The sequence below is a fragment of the Mytilus trossulus genome, chromosome 7 (genome assembly GCF_036588685.1).
Source record: "Mytilus trossulus isolate FHL-02 chromosome 7, PNRI_Mtr1.1.1.hap1, whole genome shotgun sequence".
NCBI classification, from domain to species: domain Eukaryota; kingdom Metazoa; phylum Mollusca; class Bivalvia; order Mytilida; family Mytilidae; genus Mytilus; species Mytilus trossulus.
Genome location: NC_086379.1, coordinates 16030123 through 16055674, shown reverse-complemented (window position 1 = coordinate 16055674; position 25552 = coordinate 16030123). Strand labels below are relative to the sequence as shown.

The window sequence follows — 25552 nt, the reverse complement described above, 5'->3', positions numbered from 1 at the left end:
AAACATTGCTATCGTGAAAAATCTTGTATTGGACCGTAAATGTAATTAATTGTAATTCTACTTCAAGATCTTGTGAAAATCAGCTCTATTTTCAAAACGAAGAACAAATACGTAAGAAATTGTGTCCGTCAAAATTATTCAACTTTCTCAATTAATATTGTACAATAAGATAAAAATAATATGCAGTACTTAAGAAAACACAAAAGGGCAACACACGTCTATGTGATTCATTCGTTTGTCCCGACAATGACTTCATTCCAATAACATAATTTATTTGTTACTAAATCTTTGGTTTTGTCATATAGTACAGTACAATAAAATCGTTTTTCTTGAAACCGTTCACTTGGTTTCTAAAAACATTGTATTTTGTTAAATTTTTCAATCCAAATGTATCGTGATATATCGAGTATCGCATTATTTTGATCGTGGAAAACAAAGCGTGATTAGTTTTAATAATCAGATTTTTTTTTTTTTTTCCAATTGACATACTTGCAACTAGTTGAAGCGTTTGATTATTTTAATAAGAACGTACATTTCATGCCTTTCCTTAAAGGAAGGGCGAAAGATACCATAGGGACATTCAAACTCATAGATAAACTGACAACGCAATGGCTAAAAGAAGGAAAAGACAAACAGACAAATAATAGTACATTAAAAACATAACATAGAAAACCAAAGACTCAGTACCATGAACCCCATCAAAAGCTGAGGGTGATATCAGGTGCTTCTGAAGGGTAAACAGATCATGCCCCACATGTGGCACCCGTCGTGTTGCCCATGATATCACAAGTAAAAAGTATAATTTGGTGGGTCACATTCGTGAATATGGGATGGGATTGTAGTAACATTATTAGAATATATCCGATTTCATCTGTGCAATAAGATCTATAACTAATTAAAACGACTAAAAGCTTAAAAATTAAAATTGAGAATGGAAACGGGGAATATGTCTAAGAGACAAAAACACGACCAAAGAGCTGATAACAGACGAAGGCCTCCAATGGGTCTTCAACCCAGCGAGTTTATAGTAGCGACCAGTCTTTAATTTTGTATTTGTCAACACTTTTAGAAATTTTTGTAATCAATGCTCTTCATCCTCGTACCTTTTTTGTCTTTTTGATTTTTTTGGGATGCGAGCGCACCTGATGAGTCTTGTTTAGACGAAACGCGTGTCTGGCGTAAATACAAAATTGAATCCTGGTATCTATGATGAGTTTATCAATGACACATTTCTTTATTTCAGGTTAAAGTAACTGTTGATGCATCAATCGTATTTAACGTCAAACTATTGAAGTATGATACTGACTGGCCAAGTTGTGGATTTTTCGATGGTGTCTGTGACCCAAATTTTCAAATCTGCATGAACGGGTAGGTAAATAAAGATGCATACTGTTGATACGAACCAATTTTATTCATTTGAGATGATGTTTTAAATGTGCCTATACACTTAAATCCATCAATTAGAAACACAACTTCCAAATACTGATGGATTCAGTCGAGAATAATGCCAGGCAATTGGCTAAACTCGAAAAAAGAAGACATAGCTTCTCTTTCAGAATGGATTAAGATTGTGAGATTGTTGATACAAACATGACTGAAGAAACTGAATGGGTCTATTAACACATATGCTACACCAATCTTAAAGACTCCAAAGTCCTACGTCAATTGAAAATATATTGTTTTTCCCGCAGATAAAGACACAAACAACCTCGTCTTTATGTGTAAATATTATTTACATAAACTGCTTGATAAATGAATCAGGTACTGACAATTCTCTTGGAAACCCCTACGACACTCACCAAAGAGGAAACCCTGGATTATCATAGATCTGTTCTATGTTCCTTTGGAATTTCAATCCAAGATGAAGGGCTTGATATTCCATTACTGTATTGGATACATAAACAACATAAAAGAGGGACGAAAGATACCAGGGAGACAAGTAAACTCATTGATAGAAAATAGACAAAACCATGGCTAAAAAATAAAAAGACAAACAGACAAATAATAGTACACAAGACACAACATAGAAAACTAAAGACTAAGCAATATGAACCTCTCCAAAAACTGGGGTTGATCTCAGGAACTCCGGAAGGGTAAGCAAATCCTGCTCCATATTTGACATCCGTCGTTTTGCTAATGTTATTATTAACCAGGTTGAATGTCCCTCTTGTACCGTTCGCCCATCTTCATAGTATATAGTGATATTGAAGATTTATAAAAATTAAGTGAACTGTTTATAAATTTGTTTACTATACCGTTCATTGGAAGGTTTCTTATCAAGATTGAACGCTTGGAGAAGATTTAAATTTGAATTCTCTTTGCCTTTTCTAGAGGTGGAGTGAATCAGATGTGGATACTAAAAAAATTCCAAAGACCTTTTAGACTACATACAATCTTACCCTCTTTCATCTTGCAATAGTATTAAAACATTTGACTTTCTACATTTTACACAAGTATTCCACATTCCAAACAAAAAGAAAAACTGAAAGAGTTGGTATTGATTTGTTTCATTAAAAAATAATGGCCAACGTAGATACAAGTATCTTGTCTTAGGGAGGAAAAATCCTACTTTGAAAAGGATCAGTCTGATTCAAACAAAAAATTCTCTGAAATTTACATTATCAAAATGCTTGATTTCTTTATTAACAACATATCTGTTACGTTCGGAGGACATGTTTGTGAACAGACTGTCGGCATTCCAATGGAAACCAATTGCGGCCCTCTTCTTATCGACTTGTTTCTTTGTTATAAAGAGGCTAACTTTATACAGGAACTTCTTAGGACGAAAGATAAGAAGTTAGCATTATCCGTTAACTCTACTTTCCGCTATATCGATGACATTCTTTCACTGAATAATTCAAAAAATGGTGACTATGTTGAACTCAACGATCCCATCGAACTAGAGATAAAGGATACAACAGATACAGTTAAGTCGAACTCATATCTTGACTTACATCTAGAAATTGACAATGAGGGTCGGTTGAAAACAAAACTTTACGACAAAAGGGATGATTTCAGCTTTTCAATTGTGAACTTTCCATTTCTAAGTAGCGACATTCCAGCAGCACCTGTATACGGGGTATATATCTCCCAATTGATACGATATTCCTGTGCCTGCATTTCCTCTCATGATTTTCTTGATGGAGGGTTTCTGCTCACAATGAAGCTATTAAACCAAGAGTTCTAATTGTTGAAGTTGACATCATCCCTTCTTAAATTTTACGGACGCCATCATGAGTTGGTTGACCGTTATGAAATAACCGTTTCACAAATGATATCGGATACGTTCCTTTCGTCGTAACTACAATCCCCTTCCCTTTCAGGAATGTGACGTACAGAATGAGACTATTTACCGGATTTGTTATAAAATAAGCAACACGACGGGTGCCATATGTGGAGCAGGATCTGCTTACCCTTGTGGATCACCTGTGATCACCCCTTGTTTTGGTGGGGTTTGTGTTGCTTATTCTTTAGTTTTCTATGCTGTGTCATGTGAACTGTTGTTTGTTTTTAATTTTGATTTATTTTTGGTTCTTTCTTAAAAATATGAAATTTCTGACATTTCATATTGAAAACAACATCACATGAGATTTGAATATGTTGAAAAGAACCTTCTTGATTAAATGGAGCGCACTCTTTGGAAACACTTGATGGCAAACCACGTTTCTGAAAGATGTAGCTAAAATACCTCTAAAATCCAGTATTAGTATTTAGAGGTCAAAGTCACACGAAGATCCGGCTGATTTGCAATAATTCATCTAAAAGTGACGTACGTTCCTATCATTTATATTCAAAGATTTTAGCGAGTTTTCTATAAGTGGTGCATGAATTTGGAAACATACTCGATTAGATATTTCACGAATGCAACGTATTTTGCTTGATTAGTTTTAGTACTTGCTTTAATAAAATTAAAGTTGTCACGCAATAGTTACATACACATTTTTTACCATATTGATCAGTCGAAACGTAGAAAGAAAAAGAAAGGATTTGAAACGAACGGAAGTGATAAATTGGAGGCTAACATCAACCGCGAAACATATCAACAGATTTCACTTAATGATTATTCAAAATAGAGAAAAGTATGATATATAATCATTCGGAGCAAAAGACTTAATGTAATACAAACTTACACTATGCATGACAGATAGACCCGATCACTTAACGTGAGTGTGCATTTCTTATTTTTTTTTAAACTCCCTATTGCTATTCATGTCATAAACATAATATATCTACTTATATTGAAAATGGGATTGTTATACCGACAATATTTATGTGTCATTTTTCAGGGAAAAAAATAATTGAGACGAATTGACGTACCAAATTACACACACATAGATCATTGTTCTTTCTCCTATAATATCATTTTGACTATTCACATGCTCATTTTGTAACTATATGAACAATAAATTTATGTTTAGGTATGGACTTTCATTATTGCCAAATTCCTCGGCATAACTGTATTGTAAATTATGTGTCTCTTTTCTTTCAGAAATTGTCAGTCGACTAAAACTTTCGGAAATACGAATCATATTGACTTCTCGAATTCGAAACCTATATCAATTAATGTGGCAGATTCTTCCCAAGTAAGTGTAGTTTCAACAATGTGACTGAATCGCAATTATGAAAGCAATTATCTAATGCTATTAAAATTTAAAAACTCATTTGCAAATTGTTTTACTGTTACTCTGAGAAAATTATTGTTAAACAACTATGATGAAAATGTTTTAGCCCCCTCCCCCCCCCCCCCCCAAAAAAAAATTCTTCTTTTCAGTTCAGTTTATTTGACGTAGCTTTTTTTTTTATCTGATCAATAGTTGTGTGAAATGTAAACATAATCTACTGATACAAACTAGTTTTATGAAAGAAGCCGACTATAACTCGCACATTTAATATTCAACAATTTCAATACCAAAAGATAAGGTAAGAAAACTCTGCCACGAGTTAACGACCAGAAATTGACTAATACCACACGCACAGGGCGAACTCTACTGCAACCACACATCATGCGAAACAAACCCTGCAAATTGTTCAAAGTGAATATCCGAAATAGATAAATAGTCCATGCTTTTTTTTTAATGAAATGTAACAATCAATCAATTTGATTGTCAATATTTCATTATTTTTTTTTACCCAAATTGCTGGCGGGAGTATAACAATGTTGTCATGCCGGCATTAAAAGTTTACTACAGTTAGATGTCTATCTGTTTCTGTGTGATGAGTAGGTTTCTATCGAAAGTGGGACAATTGTATCACGTTATCTTCATGCTAAAAATCCTTTTGCGGCAACTTTCCTAGGAGTTCATAGGGTGCCTGTTTACAAGGAAATAGCACTAATCATATCTTTTAGACATATATAACATGATCAATTTGTCAGTTGTAATAGTTACCAAACAAGCTTTCAGAAACTGCGTTTACTCTTCGATCTGTACAATTTGTCTTTTGTTTTGATATTACCTGTGTTTTTGAATTTCCAATTATTGTATACAGTTTGTTCTTATGTCATGCTGTTACATAGCTGTTCAAGGTTACTGGAGAAATGAGCGGTAACAAATATGTTTATTCTGTCTATACCATATGCTTGTACTAAGTCAAGAGTAGCGATCGTTGAATATTTTCACTTACTGTTTTCATAAATCAGGCTCTTTGCAGTTGGTTCTTGATTTGTTTTCACATTACGTTATCATACTTTTATTCAACTGAATGTACTATCCTATTATTTCTAGACTATCCACTAATTTTTTCAGCATACAATTAACTTTGATTTGACAGTTTTCGATGTGACTGGTAAAGGGGAGTTTGCGTTCCATAACAAGTTAATAAATTGGCACAGACAGATCAAGATTACAGATTTTTCCAACTTTCATCAAAATGTGAATTTAACAAAAGAACACAATACAGTGTAAGTAAAACACATCAAAATTAAGGTTTTATGAGTAAAGTTGGAACACTTACTGTTCCTATGAAAGAATTCAATAAAACAAAAGCGACAAATGAATTCACATGCTTTCACTTTTACGTACTTTATTATAATACATAGTTTGAACTGAATGTTTTAAAAGATAATGGAATCAATTAAAGTTTTTAAACATTTCAACAATTTAATATTCATGGTAAAGCTTAGTCCTCAATTTATTAATCGAGTTTTCAAATTGACTTTTTTGTTCTTCTGTTCTGAATATATAAAGTTGACAAAATTGATGATTTTAAAACTATCACCTATTTTAAATTGTCTGTAAAAGGATTCGAAACGGCATATTCATTGGGGTAAAACTGATGACCGTAACTGCATTCACGGTCATCCCAAGATGTCGGATGAAAAATTAGGTCAGAATTTGTATTGTCTGTTTAAGTGTTTCTATATCATTTTCTTTACAAAGCATACATTGATACGATGAAAAATTATAAAAGATTCACACGGAAATCGCAAACGACTACCGAGAAATGTGTATTTAACAGAAAATTGGATTTGAAAAAATCGCTAAGATGACCGTAAATCGCGATTAAAATATTTTCAAGATGACCGTAACATATAACAAGAATGACGGTGATTGGTAAATAGATGACCTTAATTTGTAAAAGGATGACCGTAATTCATAAAAGATGACCGTAACATTTTAACGATGACCATCATTTTTAAGATATATCCGTATTTGTATTACATTTTTTGTATCAAATAGTAAATAGTGTTGGTATAAAACGTATTTATAAGACTGCATTATCCTATAGGTAAAGAAAAAATACATAGTTCACCATATGTAGCCACCAAGTTCACGTCAAATTTATATTTTTTTATTTCTTGGATTCCTATTGATGTCATATAAAAGATACACTTTTAAAAAAATGCCAAAGCATATACACCCATTGACATTATTACGTTTCAACTACCATTGCAAATGTTCTTTGTTTCAGATAAGTTTATGTCATTAAACCTCCCGCAAAATCACGTCATTTAATGTAGACAGCAATTTGATACACGTACACTATAGACAATCATGTTTGTCCACAAACATTTAGTTTTAGAAAGAAAGTTTTGGATGAAAACACTGGTCATTCTGCATATAAGTCTGTACATTTCAGAGTTGAAAAAATAAAACCTAAAATACTATAAGGAAAAGGTTATAAGACAAATTATAATTTAGAAGAAAAAACTATATCAGCAAAAAGATGTTCCTCAAATTTGAAAGTCAGTGGCGATAATGTAGAAGAAGGGTGTCAAAAGGAAATAAAAAAAATAACTTTAGTAGGTCGTTAGTTTTCTCAGTTGAATATTTTTACATTGTTATTAGGGGGCTTTTATAGCTGACACTTCGGTATGGACTTTGCTCATTGTTGAAGACCGTACGTTGAACTATAGTTGTTTATTTCTATGTCATTTTGGTCTCTTTTGGAGAGTTGTCTCATTGGCAATCATACCACATCTTCTTGTTTTATATTTATGAACTATTGCAAATATTGAGACAAAACTAAAAGAGATAGGGCGATACGAAGACTTCATTTCCGTATTGCAATCCATTTTATAATGGAATATTTACTGAACATATTGCTTTTCATTTGTTACTGGATGTCGGAAGGTTTTATTCCCAGTAAACAATATACTCTACAAAATATGTTCCAGAAACGCTGGCGTTCTGGATTACTATTTAGAAACTGTTCAAGGGTAAGAGGGTTATTTTTTTAGATGTTATAAAGCAAAAGGACTTTTAGCTGAAAACATACCAGTAAAACCAACTGAATGCAGAATAAATTTTGCAGTTCCATTGGATCCGGTGTTGTCAAGGGAATGTTGTTTTGTTTTTGGCAGATTTTAAGATTTTATTGTTCTTCCTGGAACCATACACATGGGTTCGATTACTGTATATTCATATGTTAATTAATGGGTTTTTTTCTTCATCTTTTCCTCGTATCGCTGGTAATTTGTATTCAAATTTTAATGTCGTTATCAATAGATATTTAATTATTAGAAACATGCAATGTACTATTATTGTCATAAACTCCGATAAAATACGGCAAATAGTTAAAAGAAAATGATCAAATATATCTATATTCGCTAACCGAACCTCTATTGAGACAAACTCAGGTATGTATATTTCTTAGAATATAGGGTCATCCTTTTAAAGTAACGGTCATCCTTTACAAATTACGGTCATCTTGTAGCCAATTACGGTCACCCTTGTTATGAATCGCTGATCCTGTTACGGTCATATCGATTATAATTTACGGTCATCTTAGCGATTTTTTCATATCCAATTTCCTGTTTAATACACATTTTTCGGTAGTAAAATGTGATTTTCGTGTGAATCTTTTATAAATTTACATCGTACCAATGTATGCTTTGTAACCAAAAATGATGTAGAAACACTTAAACGGACAAACCAAATACTGACCTAATTTTGCATTCGACTTCTTGGGATGACCGTGAATGCAGTTACGGTCATCAGCTTTGCCCCAGTGTTATTACCATCATGTAAGATGAAGTTTAGATGGATCCAGTAAATGTAACTGAGTGTAAGATGAGAGTTTATTATGCAGTTCGTGGTTTTTAAAGCATTATCCTTATACTAGTGCCGATTGAATAATGATAATATCTGTTTGATAAAATTTTAAATCTTATGTTTCAAATGAATTTATCATTATGAACTGATGCATTACACCAATTATCCACAATGTAGTATTCAACACATATTTAGATTGCTTTACATCTTGTATCAATTGTGAAAAATTGAAGAAAAAAAAACATGACAGTTTAAGCTTAAACTTTATGGTTGGATGAATATTAAAATTGATAGAATGAAGTGGTTAAGTTGTTACGGTAATAATTAAATGAAGAATTCGTGGAATATTGTTCCAGCTAAATGCAATGGTCACAGTTGTCATTTAATCAAAGTATGCTTTATTCAAAAGATTAGAAACATGAAAATGTGTTTATTGCAGGTTACAAATACAGATATCAACAAACTGCAGCAAAGGTAATATTTTTTTAAATTTTGTATTAAGGATCAGTATCATACAGTCATGAAATAAAAAGAATGCGTAATGATTAAATAAGGACGTATTAACGTTATTGTTTGAATTATTTTCCTGAAAAAAAACCCTGTAACTTTCATTTATTTTAAAAACTTAACTAAAACATTGTTTACTGCAAATAATCGAGCGTGCACTTGGAAATCTACGCTTCCGGCTTTTGGTATTATAAAGAGATCCATCCATATATTAGTTGAAATTTCGAATGTTATCTGTACACGCACTTTTTTTTTTACAAATATCAATATTAATTATAGTTTGTACGATTGTTTTAGTACACATTATAATTTATACACATCATACACAACAAAATTTGCATTTGTGTTTAACTCATCAGATGATGAAAGCAAAACTCAAGAAAATTATAACCAAATAAACAATAAAACTTCAAACATTTGTACATCTTTTGGTATCTATATTATAAAAATCGCTCATACAGTTACTTGGTAATATTTTTTGAAAAATATCGATTTTAGTTCAAATGATACGACTTTTTTTGACTGGGAACTCACTTTTGTTCTATGACTGTTTATAATAGGGATCATTTTCTCAAAGATTTTTTTTTTAAATTAGCTAATAGACACATTGTTTCCCTGGTATCATATCTTGACTAATTCAACACAGATTTCTACTGTTTATGTTTCAGGATTAACTGGAAAGAATTGTGAAAATTGTTTACCAAATCCTTGTAATAATGGGACTTGTACGAAAACGCCAAGTGGATACATCTGTCACTGTTTAGCAGGATTCACAGGGAAAAACTGTTCAACTAATATCGATGACTGTGCTTCTAATCCTTGTCATTCAGGAACCTGTACTGATTTAGTAAATAAGTTCATATGCACATGTCCGACAGGATTCAATGGTACTCGGTGTGAAAATTCCGTAAGAAATTGCGCACAGAATCCGTGTAATGGTCATGGAAAATGCATCGATTTGGGATCTAACTTTAAATGTACTTGCAATGCAGGATACAGTGGTGACAAATGTAAGACTGATATAAATGAATGTATTTCTAATCCATGTCTTCACGGGTCAACATGTATTGATCAGTCCAACTCTTACAAATGTGCTTGTACCTCGGGTTTCAGCGGAACAAATTGCGAATTAAATATCAACGACTGTTCCTCAAATCCATGCCAAAACTCTGGAACTTGTAAAGATGGTGTAAATAGTTATACATGCATCTGCAAACCAGGTTATACTGGGAAAATGTGTGAAATTAATATAAATGAATGTCAATCGAATCCTTGTAAAAATGGATTATGCCATGATCTTGTAAATGGATATAACTGCACTTGTAATGCAGGTTATACAGGTAGAACATGTTCTGTAAACATTGATGATTGTACACCTCAACCGTGTAAAAATGGAGCCACTTGTATTGATGGTGTACATGACTATTCATGCACATGTTTAAAAGGTTTTACTGGAAAGCAATGCTCGACAGATATTAATGAATGTGCATCAAATCCATGTCAGAATAAAGGAACCTGTATAGATCGAATAGGGGGTTATAAATGTACATGTCCAACAGGATTTAGTGGTCGAAACTGTGAAATAAATGTTGACAATTGTTCTCCAAACCCGTGTAAGAACTCTGGCACGTGTAAAGATGGAGTCAACAATTATACATGTTCCTGCTTAGCTGGCTTCACTGGTCACCACTGTGAAATAGATATCAACAATTGTTCTCCAAACCCGTGTAAGAACTCTGCCACGTGTAACGATAGAGTCAACAATTATACATGTTCCTGCTTAGCTGGCTTCACTGGTCGAAACTGTGAAATAAATATCAACAACTGTTCTCCAAACCCATGCAAAAACTCTGGAACTTGTAAAGATGGTGTTAACAATTATACATGTTCCTGCTTAGCTGGCTTCACTGGTCACCACTGTGAAATAAATATCAACAATTGTTCTCCAAACCCGTGTAAGAACTCTGGCACGTGTAAAGGTAGAGTCAACAATTATACATGTTCCTGCTTAGCTGGCTTCACTGGTCGAAACTGTGAAATAAATATCAACAACTGTTCTCCAAACCCATGCAAAAACTCTGGAACTTGTAAAGATGGTGTCAACAATTATACATGTTCCTGCTTAGCTGGCTTCACTGGTCACAACTGTGAAATAAATATAAACAATTGTTCTCCAAACCCGTGTAAGAACTCTGCCACGTGTAAAGATGGAGTCAACAATTATACATGTTCCTGCTTAGCTGGCTTCACTGGTCGAAACTGTGAAATAGATATCAACAATTGTTCTCCAAACCCGTGTAAGAACTCTGGCACGTGTAAAGATGGAGTCAACAATTATACATGTTCCTGTTTAGCTGGCTTCACTGGTCGAAACTGTGAAATGAATATCAACAACTGTTCTCCAAACCCATGCAAAAACTCTGGAACTTGTAAAGATGGTGTTAACAATTATACATGTTCCTGCTTAGCTGGCTTCACTGGTCACCACTGTGAAATAAATATAAACAATTGTTCTCCAAACCCGTGTAAGAACTCTGCCACGTGTAAAGATGGAGTCAACAATTATACATGTTCCTGCTTAGCTGGCTTCACTGGTCACCACTGTGAAATAAATATCAACAATTGTTCTCCAAACCCGTGTAAGAACTCTGCCACGTGTAAAGATAGAGTCAACAATTATACATGTTCCTGCTTAGCTGGCTTCACTGGTCGAAACTGTGAAATAAATATCAACAACTGTTCTCCAAACCCATGCAAAAACTCTGGAACTTGTAAAGATGGTGTTAACAATTATACATGTTCCTGCTTAGCTGGCTTCACTGGTCACCACTGTGAAATAAATATAAACAATTGTTCTCCAAACCCGTGTAAGAACTCTGGCACGTGTAAAGATGGAGTCAACAATTATACATGTTCCTGCTTAGCTGGCTTCACTGGTCACAACTGTGAAATAAATATAAACAATTGTTCTCCAAACCCGTGTAAGAACTCTGCCACGTGTAAAGATGGAGTCAACAATTATACATGTTCCTGCTTAGCTGGCTTCACTGGTCGAAACTGTGAAATAGATATGAACAATTGTTCTCCAAACCCGTGTAAGAACTCTGGCACGTGTAAAGATGGAGTCAACAATTATACATGTTCCTGTTTAGCTGGCTTCACTGGTCGAAACTGTGAAATAAATATCAACAACTGTTCTCCAAACCCATGCAAAAACTCTGGAACTTGTAAAGATGGTGTAAACAATTATACATGTTCCTGCTTAGCTGGCTTCACTGGTCGAAACTGTGAAATAAATATCAACAATTGTTCTCCAAACCCGTGTAAGAACTCTGGCACGTGTAAAGATGCAGTCAACAATTATACATGTTCCTGCTTAGCTGGCTTCACTGGTCACCACTGTGAAATAAATATAAACAATTGTTCTCCAAACCCGTGTAAGAACTCTGGCTCGTGTAAAGATGGTGTTAACAATTATACCTGTTCCTGCTTAGCTGGCTTCACTGGTCGAAACTGTGAAATAAATGTTGACAATTGTTCCCCAAACCCGTGTAAGAACTCTGGCACGTGTCAAGATGGTGTTAACAAATATACTTGTTTGTGCGTGAAAGGATTCACTGGTAACGATTGTGAAATCAATATTGACGATTGTAAAGATAGTCCGTGCAAACATGGTACATGTGTAGACCAAGTAAATGGATATACTTGTGCCTGTACGTCTGGTTATAGCGGAAAATATTGTCAACAAAATATTGACGAATGTATCAGTAATCCTTGCCACAATGGAACATGCACTGATCAACTGAACGGATATTTGTGTTTATGTGTTCCTGGTTACACTGGAAGAAAATGTGAAACAGATGTTGATGAATGTCAGAGTAACCCTTGCGATCATGGTAACTGTGTTGATTTAGTAAATAGCTATCAGTGTTTATGCAGTCCTGGTTACTCTGGTGTAAACTGTAAAACTGACATAGATGAGTGTTTAAGTAATCCTTGTAACAATGGTGTCTGTAAAAATTTAGAAAATTCATTCCACTGTGATTGTAACCAAGGTTACACTGGTGTTCACTGCGAAATAAACATTGACGAATGTAAAAGTAGTCCATGTCACAATGGAACATGCAAGGATGAAATCAATGGGGTTTCATGTACATGTCAGAAAGGATTTACGGGGAGGTTATGTGAAACTAATATCAATGAATGCGCATCGAATCCTTGTAAATATAATAGCAGTTGTAAGGACAAAACAAATGATTATCAATGTTTGTGTCAAAGTGGATACATAGGAAAGAACTGTGATATTTTGGAACCGACACCAACAACAAAACGTTCTACTCCGTCTACTACAACTCTACCTACAACTAATCCTACAACAACTAAACATACAACTCTACCTACAACAACGAAACATACTACTCCTCATACAACAACGAAAACTACTACTCTACTTACAACAACGAAACCTATTACGCGTTCTACAACAAAGAAACCAACTACTCGTCCTTCAATCACGAAACCTACTACTCGTCCTACAACACCGAAACCTACTTCTCTACCTACAACACCGAAACCTACTTCTCTACCTACAACACCGAAACCTACTTCTCTACCTACAACAATGAAACCTACTTCTCTACCTACAACAATGAAACCTACTACTCATCCTACAAGAGCGAAACCTACTACTCATTTTACAAAAGCGAAACCTACTACTCATTCTACAACAACTAAACATACTACTCATCCTATAACAATCAAACCTACTACTCATTCTACAACAACTAAACATACTACTCATCCTATAACAATCAAACCTACTAATCCGTCTACAACAACTAAACCTACTATTCATCCTACAACAACGAAATCTACTACTCTTCCTACAAAAGCGAAACCTACTACTCATTCTACAACAACTAAACCTACTACTCATTCTACAACAACTAAACATACTACTCATCCTACAACAATGAAACCTAATAGTCCGTCTTCAACAACGAAACCTTCTTCTCCGTCTTCAACAGTGAAACCTACTCATCCGCCTACAACAGTGAAACTTGATACTTTGCCTACAACAGTGAAACTTGATACTTTGCCTACAACAGTAAAACATGCAACACCGCCTACAACTACAAATTCTACTATTTTGTCTACGAATACGATACATTTTACTCCGCTAACAACACTTCAAAGTACTACTCCGCAAACAACGAAGAAAACCTCAACTATAATGACGACGAAAAATGCATCTTTACCAAGATCAATGAATTCCACAACTATTCAACAACAAACGAAGAAAACACCTCTGTCGATAACAACGCCACTTACAATAAATAGAACAAAAGTCACAGTCCCACCAACAACAACGAAACTTACAACATTAATGACGACAACAAAAAACGAAACTTTTGGGAGTACCACTCATAAAGCAATTAAAGTAAAAACGACCTTTAAGTCTTCTGCATCATCAACAATCATTCATTCAGTACCAAAGCCAGATGCATATCTTATCAAAGGTGACGTCACAATATCTGTGAAAAACATCACAGCTACAATGAAAGACTTGATTGAGCATTATTTAAATGATCCAGGTGCAGACATACAAATCACAACGTCAACTGAAATAGTATTAGGAGAAGACAGGTAAGTTTCGATAACTCTTATATTGATAAAGAATGTCAAACAACTTTAAATGTGTTACAATAAAATTGAGAATGGAAATGAGGAACATGCCAAAGAGACAACACTCAAACCAAAAAAAATAGACAAAAGGCATATTTGCTGTTTGTTGTACACCATAACAATAATTTGGCTAAACTGCTTTGTCCTTTAAAAACTAGTACCGTATTCAGCAGTATGTGTTATACCGGTATTCTTATTCATAGTACCTAGATTCCGCAAAATCCTTCCATTAGCATTTGCACAAAATCTCCCCAAATGTGATTGAGTGGATCAAAGATTTTTATAAAACTTATCAAGTATTTATAAGTTAAATTGTATGAAAATCATAAACAAGGAGAAAGGAAAGCCAGTTAGCATTTTTACTGTACATCATCTAACAGAACACAATCTATTATTATTATTATATTGATGTTCTGGGAGGCGACTTTCCTGCTATGGAACTTGCGCCCTTCTACAAATAGAACACAATCTATTTGCGGTAGTCATATTTTATGCTTAAAATTGATATCTTGGATGAAAAATGTAAATTTTCAGTGAGTTGGTTACCAAAGTTACATACACTGTGAAAAGGAACGGCAAAGAACTTAGTAACAAAGAGGTACAGAAGTATTTCAATCAGGCAACAGCAGCTCTTCATCTAAAACAATATAATGGTGAAGTTAAAAAACGACCAATAAAAACTACAGATAAGGTTAGTAATAGTTATAGTTAAGTTATACAAAATTCTTTTCTTTTATTCTAAATCAATATTTAGTTTTGCATTTTTATATTGTGTTTTTTCCTCGTTTTCGTTTTATGCCAGGCATTGTTAGTCTTTCTTATATCTAGGATTTTGAATGCTTCCTTATCATTTCCAACTCTTTTAAATGTTTTTTAAAACTTTCCACATTCCTATGGAAACCAGAACTAACCATATTCTTGTCGACTTGTTCCTTTATTCCAATGATGCATATGTTATATATAAGCTCCGTAGGAAGAATGGTCCTTTTACTTCACGTTCTGCGATGTAAAAAATGTTTTTCAGTGAATGATTAAAAATTTGGTGATCGTTGAACGCATCTTTTTTATCAAACGAAAACTAAAGGACACCACAGACGGTAAAGACTGCACTTATTACTTCAATGCAATTAAATAACTGATACACTATGCATTGATAAAAATATTAATATAAAACATTTGCATTACTCGTACTGCAACTTTTCACTGTAATGTTTATCTAATTTTAAAACAGAACTCGAACAGCCATGGTGGTATGATTGCAGGAATAGTTATTGCAGCATTGGCAGTGGTAGTCATGATTACTGCTTACTTTTATATCACAAAGAAACGGTGAGTTATAAAAATCATAATAAAAGCTTACTTGAATAGCAAAAATCAAATATTTTAAAAGGTAATGAAGCTTATTTTAATAGTGATTACCACAAATCATTATAGAAATATACTCATAAAGCACAAATGAGTACGACAATCACTGTTAAGTTTAACTATGATATATGGCAATTATATAATATATATATCACAAAAAAACAGTGATTATTGGTTATAGGTTAGACAATACTTGGTCATGTTTTATGAAGATTTAAGCCCAAGGCGAAGCCTATTAACTATTATCAAAAACTTACATTTATATCACAAAGACATTGTGAAAATTACAATTGATTATGAAAAACTCAAAATATATATCAAAAAGAAACGGTTAGTACTACAAATGATTATTCTTACTTTTATAACTACGTGGCATTAATGAGTAAAAGGGGACGACTTTTCGAATCGCAGTTAGCAGAATGTGACCTGGTAGGGGACATTAATCCTACGGATTGTTTCATGGTAAACTAGTAAGTAAATAATCCGGCTCAACGTGTCGACCCAATATAAAGCATGGTAATTATTCAAATAGACGAACATGTTCTCGTCATTAATATTCATTTAATTTGCCGTTGGGTGTTACAAAGTCATCTATCATCATAAAAGAACGAAAAGGTAAGTGCAATACATCATTTTTGTAGCACAAACAGCATTTGAGTGTTGTTTAGTCATTGTCCCATTAAATTAGGCACACATTTTGTACACTTTAAAAAGTATTCATAAATAATTACTTATGTCTTACAGAAACAAAGCAAGTAGCAATAAAGTTGCTCGTTATGGTGAAGAAGAAGGGTCACAGAAATATAAAGATGACGTCAATATGGACAATTTTGGATATGATGATGAAGACGCCAACGAAGCTACATTTGTTAATCAGACATATGATACAAAAACAAATATGAAGAACGGGATTAAAGACAGAAATAAAAGTATCAACATATAGTATCCAATTGTGTTAACATTAAAACTGTACTTTAGTGACGTAACAACAATACTCTTCTTGTAATATTGAACGTAAATATACATTATCGCTGAAAATGGTAAAATTATAGCTGGGAAAACGCTTTTATCATTTTGAAACTTTTAACCCACATAGGAAATTGCTGTTTTGTATAATGATTTTATTGCAAAAGGTGAAAATGCATTCATCACAGACATGTTTACAAGAGTCAGTATTTGTGAATTCTGTCTTTTGTACATAACACTAGCAACAAATTTATTTAAAACTACAATTATTCACTTGCATTCCATCCGTTTAAGGATAGTATACATAAACATCCTTAATTTTCTTCAGTTCTCAGTTACTAACACATGTGTGCCTTTACATACATAATAATAATTAACTAGAGAGTATTGAATTTGAAAATATATGAAACTAAATATAAAGAATGATTTTAATACACGAATACCTTTCATATTTATTACAACTTCTATATGTAACGATGATTTATTAATTTTAGTACAAAATAAAATATCAGCTAATTGCATTCTTTCTCAGATAAACATTACCTTTTTTGAGACTCATAGAGTTTAAATTTATACTTTGATTGTTTCCGATGAAGGTAAAATCAAGAAAGATAATCAAACATATGATTCGATACAAGAACATGAATACGGACAGAAATCAAAACCTCAACTTGTAATATTCTATCGTATTAACATCATTGTACTATAGCAACGTAACACACATAAATTTCCATAAGATTGTTTCTCAGAAAATGTCTACCTCAGATTGGTTTATGGTTCAAAGTTTTGGCTTTGAGTGTTTCTGATGAAGGCAAAAACAAGACAGGGCTTCCGATGCACCCGTTATAATGCTAATGATAATGATAAAAGTTATTTATTTTTTATATTATATCTGTATGCTGTTACTTAATCTTGATTAAATTGTATTGGTCACTTAATTTCCTGCCAAACAGAAACACCTGCAGTTTTAATTCTAATTTTATTTTCATGAAGTTTAGAAAAGAATTGCAGTAATTTCAATGCATTTTCATGAAGAAAAAGTACTCCTTTTTGCATTTCATGAAAATGCTTTAGAAATACACTGTACGAGTTTCTATATGCTCGATAAGTTGATTATTAGTAATATGTTTATGATAATGATAATTGTTATTCCTTTTTATGTTATGTTTGTATGCTATTTCTTAATCTTAATAAACTATATTTTGTTACAAATGATTACAAAAACCCAGGAAATGATGGAACAAAGTAAGCAATCACATATAAAAGTATCTTCAAATCTGAATGGACCTTTTTTGTCTGCAATGATAAGATTGTGTTGATAAATCATGCGAATTGGTCAAAGCTTTGGTGTTATAGCAGATCTTTGATAGTTTATGATTTTATTCACAACTCTTCCCACTTAGGGACAATTAAAGTGGGACATATTTTAAAGTCAACTGTCTCCTATTTCCCGTATATCAATGGTGGCTTATCTAAATGTGCAACACCACTAATTCAGGCCCGGCCAGAAAGCACATACCAGAAAGTAGTACATATTTAACACTAAATAGTTCCTACGCATGAGTTTAACTTTCAAAATATGTAGAATATTTAGGTATTTTTGGTATCAAATGAAAGCTGGTGATCACTGTAGAACACTTTTGGACTTTTAATTTTGAATATTAAAAAAAATGCACCAAATTTTACAAAGAGTGTACATTTTGTCTGTTTGTCAGATCTGAAGTACCTGTTTTGGTACATCTGAAGTTCCGGGAACCAGGTCTTTCTTATATGTCATTAAGGGTATGTTGATTTTTTCAGTACAAGACCAGACACAATAAAGTGTTGCTTTGAAATGCAATGATTGCCACTTTATTTGAACTTCAAACAAAAGAAGTATGCCTGAAGTTCCGGTCAAAATATTAAAAAACTTCATAATACAGAAGCTATATACTAGTGATATGTAACAGAGAATTCAATACACTGTGTGGCTAATACAAAATCAAAGTTTCGTTTGCAAAATAATTAAGTGAGTGACTCTCCGGCAGATCTAAAAATTGAAACACGGAACAACTCCGCATGATAAAGTTCCAAACCAAATATCATATCTTTCTAAATAGACAATTGAGTCATTTGGTCTCTTGTTGTGAGTTAATTGTCTCATTCGCCATTATCTGCCATTATACAACCACATTTTATTAGTTTCCTTAGATGAATAATAATTCAAAATTCCTATGCGCTGACATTAAGAATGCAATTAACACTCAAAGTTAAATAAAGACTACCAAAAGATCTGAATATTACTCAAAGGTACTTTTATTAGCATAAAGCTACAGAAGAAATATCAAATCATTATACAGTACGTAGAAGAGTAAAACGGAAGTACGAAGTAGGTGGTAAATAACATGCAATTTGTCACGACTTACTTCGTAATTTGAGGTAAAATATAGTATTGGTTATTCGCATTGTTATCTATTTGTATCTATATGAATATGTTTATGTTTTCCGATGTACCATTTTATGTGTCATCAGTGAAGGAATATTAACTACATACAGCGAAAAATGACAAACATATCAAAAACATCCATTTTTTGTAAAGAACATTTGCTTTCCCGTAACTGAATCCTTCCCACATAAACCAACACTCTTAAGACGTTGGTTTTCACAATTGATATAGTATGGTGTATTTGGTCTATAGGGAAAGCTATTCAAACCATCAGTCTTTCCGATGCAGCTAGGATATCTAAGTTGACAGTAACAATGAGAAGTTCCACACTGTTCTCTTCGGTAATCACCTGGAATTAAAGTGAGAAACTAAAGGGATGAACTATAATTTCAAATCAAAATATATGAACACAATTCATAACTACAGTCAAAACTGGTTTAGGAGACCACTTAAGGGAGAACAAAATAGTGGTATCGTAAGACAGGTGGCTTTTCTACCTCAGGAATAGATAACCATAGCTGTATTTGGCCAAACTTTTAGGAAATTTGGTCCTCAATGCTCTTCAACGTCGTACTTTATTTGGCCATTTTAACATTTTTTTATTTGAGCGTCACTGATGAGTCTTTTGCAGAAGAAACGCGCGTCTGTCGTAAATATAAAACTTCAATCCTGGTATCAAGATGAGTTAAATCAATACAGGTTCAATTTATATGAAATGCACTACAGAGGGATCTTAAATTAGTGATCCTTTAACATATGTGGTCTCTTAAGCAGGTTTGACTTAATGATTAGATGTACAAGAAATAGAGGGGTCGACTGGCTTTCCAAATTAATTGCCTAGTATCTTTGATGAGTTTTTTTCTGAAAAGATATGAACTAATCTGTCTGAAATTGATGATACATATTTTTTTTTATATAATTTATTGAAAATTCAAGATTCTTAAGTTGAAATAAAAAAAAGTTCATAAATAGAGTTGTGATCTGCGATAACTTTAAGTTTAAACATATTTAATTTACTTAAAGTAAATTAGAATCACAATGTTTTTTTTTTTTTTTAACTTTTTTTTCTTTAAATTAGCGATAATTGACAAGAAGTTTTACATCTGTCTTTGTATTCCCTGCGTTCTCCACACTCGACATCTTCAGGCTGTTCACACTTCAGAGATTTCGTTGAGAACAGGAGGGGGTAACGGCATTCCTCTAAATGCTGCTCAAAATATCTTGGAACATTCTCATAGAGCACAGAACAGTCGTAGTAAACTTGACATTCACCAGGGTGTGGAAGTAAGAGGGTTGGATCATTTCGGCATTCCTTTAGCACTAAAAAATAAACAAATATATTTGTCACCATTATAAACATGTAAGCGTGAACTTAACATTTAGGGCGCATGTGTTCAGAAACATAGGTGACAAAAAAAAAAGACCAGCATTCGTTTCCAACCTTTATCACGGCTGGTAATCTACACACGCAGAACATTTGGTTCTGCAATGAAAACCGTGAGAGGATTTTCCGGTTGTGCTTGAGTGGAGCAATTGTCACCGCTTCGAAAGGTATATACATTTCTAAATAGCAATTTTCTTATTCGACTGATCAAAATATTGAAAATCGGATAATGCTATGATGTGGTGAATATTTGAACGAAGAGATACATGTATCATTTACTGTTGTACGTGGAGTTAAACTCCTACAAAATCAGTTGCCGCACGAGAATTTGCCCAAAAAACTTACATTTGAATTTTAAAATGGTTCTTATAACAGACCCTCAAGTTCAAATTTACTTTTTATTCGGTCAATGGGTATGAATGTCGTTTTGGGCGGCGTGTACGCTGTCCGGTGTTGATAGAAATCTTAATAAATCTAAAAACCTCATATTGTCATTATGACATGCGTGAGGAGATCGGTTCTGATTGAGGACATCCTGAATGCGTGAGAGGACGTGAAATCATAATATTATATCCAAACTATGAGTCTTTGAAAGTTGCCTAAATGTGGTCAGATTGTTCATGAAAAACACATTTGAGTGCATGAACAAAATTAATGAGATAGAATTTTGAAATACATTGTGGGAAGATAGGTTTTACGAACAATAAAAGGACAAATTTTGCCAACGATTTGTTTCTAGCTACAAATAAAAGTGGAAATTTTTTATATCAGCCCAGTATATATTTTTTACGAAAAGAGTAAACTCCCCTTGTAATGCGTATTTGGATCGCGGAAACATAAATTTTGATATTTGTTGGAATATTTTGATTTATACAATACATCACAAAGTTTTTTGTATATGAATAAACAGTCTAACCAATAAATTGCAAATATGTCTCCACTAAAGGCAACAGTAGTAAACCGTTGTCGAAATTCATAAATTGATTGAGAAAAAACAGATTCAGACTACAAACTAAAACTGAGGAAAACAAATCAAATATAAGAGAAAAACTACGACACAACAGCAACACAAAATTAAACTTTAACACACACAGAAACGAATTACAATTTAACAATGGCCATTTTCCTGACTTGGCACAGGGCATTTTAAGAAAAATGGTGGGATGAACCCGGTTTTGTGGCATGCCAAACCTCCATATATCATTTGAAGACAACATTACATGACAGGACTACAATACAAATAAATGATAAAACATATAAGACAGAGAAACACTCCAATTATAGCTAACAAAAGGAACCAGGTTTGAAAAACACTTATACGTCAGACCCGTCTTCCGTCCACACAAGGCTTACCAGTGACTCTCAGATGAAAAAAGTCCGAAAGCCAAGACAAGTATATTGAGGACCAAAAGTTTCAAAAATTTGTGCCTAATACGGCTAGGGTTTCTGCCTGGATAAGAACATCCTTGTTATTTCGAATAATTAATAATTTTGCAACCAGTGATGTTTTATAAAATGACTATATAATAGATTTATTAATATGATGTACATGATAAAATCGAAGTGGTGACCAACTACACAATAAAACCAGCACATAAAAATTCACAGCCGAGTTAGCCAAAACCATCAACGCACAAAGTGACGTAATGTATGAAGTTCTTTAACAATATCCCCAAAATAAGATAGACAGAATTCAGGATTAGATTTGTAATACTGATATAACATTTATCAATAACACTGAAAATTACTATATCGATTAATATCAAGTTGTGGTAGTAAACTATAATACCGATTATTTACCCAAATGCACGAATTTGGACACATATTTGGAATTTATTGGTTAGACTTTTATTCATAAAAAGAAAACATGGTCATTTATTGTTATTTCAAAATTCTATCTCATAATTTTTATTTATGCACAGAAATTTGTTTTTTCATAAACAATCTAACCATATTTAGGCATATTCGTGACGTTTTTTTTTCGCGATTTTTGTTTTTTACAAAATTTACATAAAACGACAATTTAAAAAAAAAGAGATTCCAAATAATGATGATAACCTCTTATTAAAAGGTAAAGACAGTGTTTGCCATCAAGTTGTTTTTAAAAATCATACTGTTTCTTCGTTTTTTTGTTAAGCAAAGTTTGTCCCCGCGAGAAATCGTTAAAATGTATACATTATCAACTGATTTACCATAGACAGCATGTGTAAATAGTTATCAAAAGTACCAGGATTATAATTTTATACGCCAGACGCGCGTTTCGTCTTCATAAGACTCATCAGTGACGCTCAGATCAAAATAGTTAAAGAAGCCAAATAAATACAAAGTTGAAGAGCATTGAGGACCCAAAATTCCAAAAAGTTGTGCCAAATACGGCTAAGGTAATCTATTCCTGGGGTAAGAAAATCCTTAGTTTTTCGAAAAATTCAAGTTTCATAAACAGAAAATTTATAAAAATGACCAAATAATTGATATTCATGTCAACACCGAAGTGCTGAATACTGGGCTGGTGATACCCTCGGGGACGAAACGTCCACCAGCAGTGGCATCGACCCAGTGGTGTAAATAGTTATCAAAAGTACCAGGATTATGATTTTATACGCCAGACGCGCGTTTCGTCTACATAAGACTCATCAGTGACGCTCAGATCAAAATAGTTAAAGAAGCCAAATAAATACAAAGTTGAAGAGCATTGAGGACCCACAATTCCAAAAGGTTGTGCCAAATACGGCTAAGGTAATCTATTCCTGGGGTAAGAAAATCCTTAGTTTTTTGAAAAATTCAAAGTGATATTCAAAAAGCGGTAACAATCTTAAAACTTATCCGAAAGGTTCCAAATTTACTGTGTGTTGTTTTCATATCTAAAGCATTGATTTGAGACGAAAATAAAAAAAAATATATTTGCATTTTTTGAGATTTCAAAAAAAACTTTTTTTCCCAAAAATTTGTAAAAACAATATTTCAACCCATTACTTACAACATGAACATAACTTGATTAGCATATACATATTGAATATTTTTAAACAAATTTGAAATTTTATTTAGAACTTAGAAAATTATGTGTCGTTTTTTTATTCAACTTTCCGCAAAACTAATTTGCACCCTACGATCGTTTACACTGAATTTAGATGCTTTCCGACAAGTTTTGATTTTCATTATCACATGTGAATACATGGCAAATGAAAGCTTTTTAAAATAGTGTATCTCATTTTTTTTTTTATATTTAATACTTTTTGATAAATTTATTTCAAAGTCGTTTATCGTTTCTTTTGTTGACTAGTATATATTACATATATGTAATGATAGCTGATAAAGGACAAACGTCAATAAGACAGCAATCTATCAGAACAAATTAGAAATCAATTGCCATCCAGAAGTTGAAAATTAAACATGCATCTTCTTGTTTAATGTGATGGTTGAACCGGTTGCAATCAAGAATTTAAATACTATATTCTATTGTCTTAGAAATCTGAATATGCATGTACTTGTTTAATGTGATAGTAGGACGAGCATTCTAAAATAAAAATACGTTCTCATATTAAGTCACAGACATTATCATTCATTTGTAAGTATTTAAGCCTTGCCTAAAAATCCAAATAGGAATTTATATGTCTACTGATATGCATTTACGATATTTAAGAATATAGCTATTTGAAACCAAATATACGACATAAAAAGTTCTACAAAATACTTTGCAAAGAGGCAAATCGAAAATTCAGCTTCAGGCAAATATAATGACAGCGACTGCACATAATCATCTTTCATTGGAACAGTAATATAAAAAGATATACTTAGTTCAACAATTTACCTTTTAAATTTGAATATAGCAATTAACTTACAAATATCAGGGTCGCATCCTTTATTGTCGCAGGGCTCATCATCCGCTTTCAAAACTATAGCTCCGACTATCATAAAAACAAAAAACGTCAACATTTTGCAAGTGTAAATGCCTTAATAGAGTATGAGAGGGTATCCTCATTCTCTTTTATCATGGCTCATAAAAATTCTAATAGATTTTGCAAAAATTAAAAAAATCTAAATTTTGACAGAATATTCATAAAATTGTCGAGACAGAATATATTTCAAAGGCTATTTCTGATAGTGTCATGCATCATGTTAATAAATCAACTATAAATATGCAACCATCTGTTTCAAGCTTCGTAATCGACGATTTATCATGTATAATTTTTTTATTGTGAAATATTGTTCGCTATGTAAATAATTCTGCGTTGTGAAAATATGAGCAAACAAAAAGATACATGTAATTTGTCTAGTAACAACTCGAGAAATTTTTATACTAGACTACCCCTTCCTCCCCTTTTACAAAAGGAACTCAACATTTATGTTACGCAGAAGATACTTGGTGGTGGAATCGGTTCTTTATGAGGGAACACATCAAACGGAGTAAAAGACGTATCTTGAAGATTTTATGGACAGGAGAAGAAGTATTATACTAAACAACAAAATTATTTTCATAGTTGATGTTTTTCTAAAATTGTTTAACATTTCACAGCGGTTTTATACTTTTACTTTAATCATCCCATATTTACATTGTATCACATATCAAATTTATTCGTTCATTTATGTCACGCAGAAGATACTTGGTGGTGGAATCGGTTCTTTATGAGGGAACACATCAAACGGAGTAAAAGACGTATCTTGAAGATTTTATGGACAGGAGAAGAAGTATTATACTAAACAACAAAATTATTTTTCATAGTTGATGTT

At 32.8% G+C, this 25552-nt stretch overlaps 2 protein-coding genes across 2 annotated transcripts; one reads left to right on the top strand and one right to left on the bottom strand.

Annotated features, from left to right (window-relative positions):
- The first annotated feature begins 8409 nt into the window (after positions 1–8409).
- On the top strand, positions 8410–18145 carry LOC134726203 (neurogenic locus Notch protein-like). Its single transcript, XM_063590603.1, has 6 exons — positions 8410–8489; positions 8932–8966; positions 9668–14645; positions 15219–15375; positions 15916–16013; positions 16794–18145. The coding sequence occupies exons 1-6, from the start codon at positions 8410–8412 to the stop codon at positions 16990–16992; spliced, it is 5547 nt and encodes a 1848-aa protein (XP_063446673.1). The 3' UTR covers positions 16993–18145.
- Positions 18146–19371: 1226 nt separating this feature from the next.
- On the bottom strand, positions 19372–24766 carry LOC134726857 (uncharacterized). The gene is made up of 3 exons (XM_063591256.1): positions 24664–24766; positions 20542–20760; positions 19372–19789 (listed from the first exon to the last, which is right to left on the bottom strand). Exons 1-3 carry the CDS (start codon positions 24755–24757, stop codon positions 19569–19571), a joined length of 534 nt encoding a protein of 177 aa, XP_063447326.1. The 5' UTR covers positions 24758–24766; the 3' UTR covers positions 19372–19568.
- Positions 24767–25552: the final 786 nt, after the last annotated feature.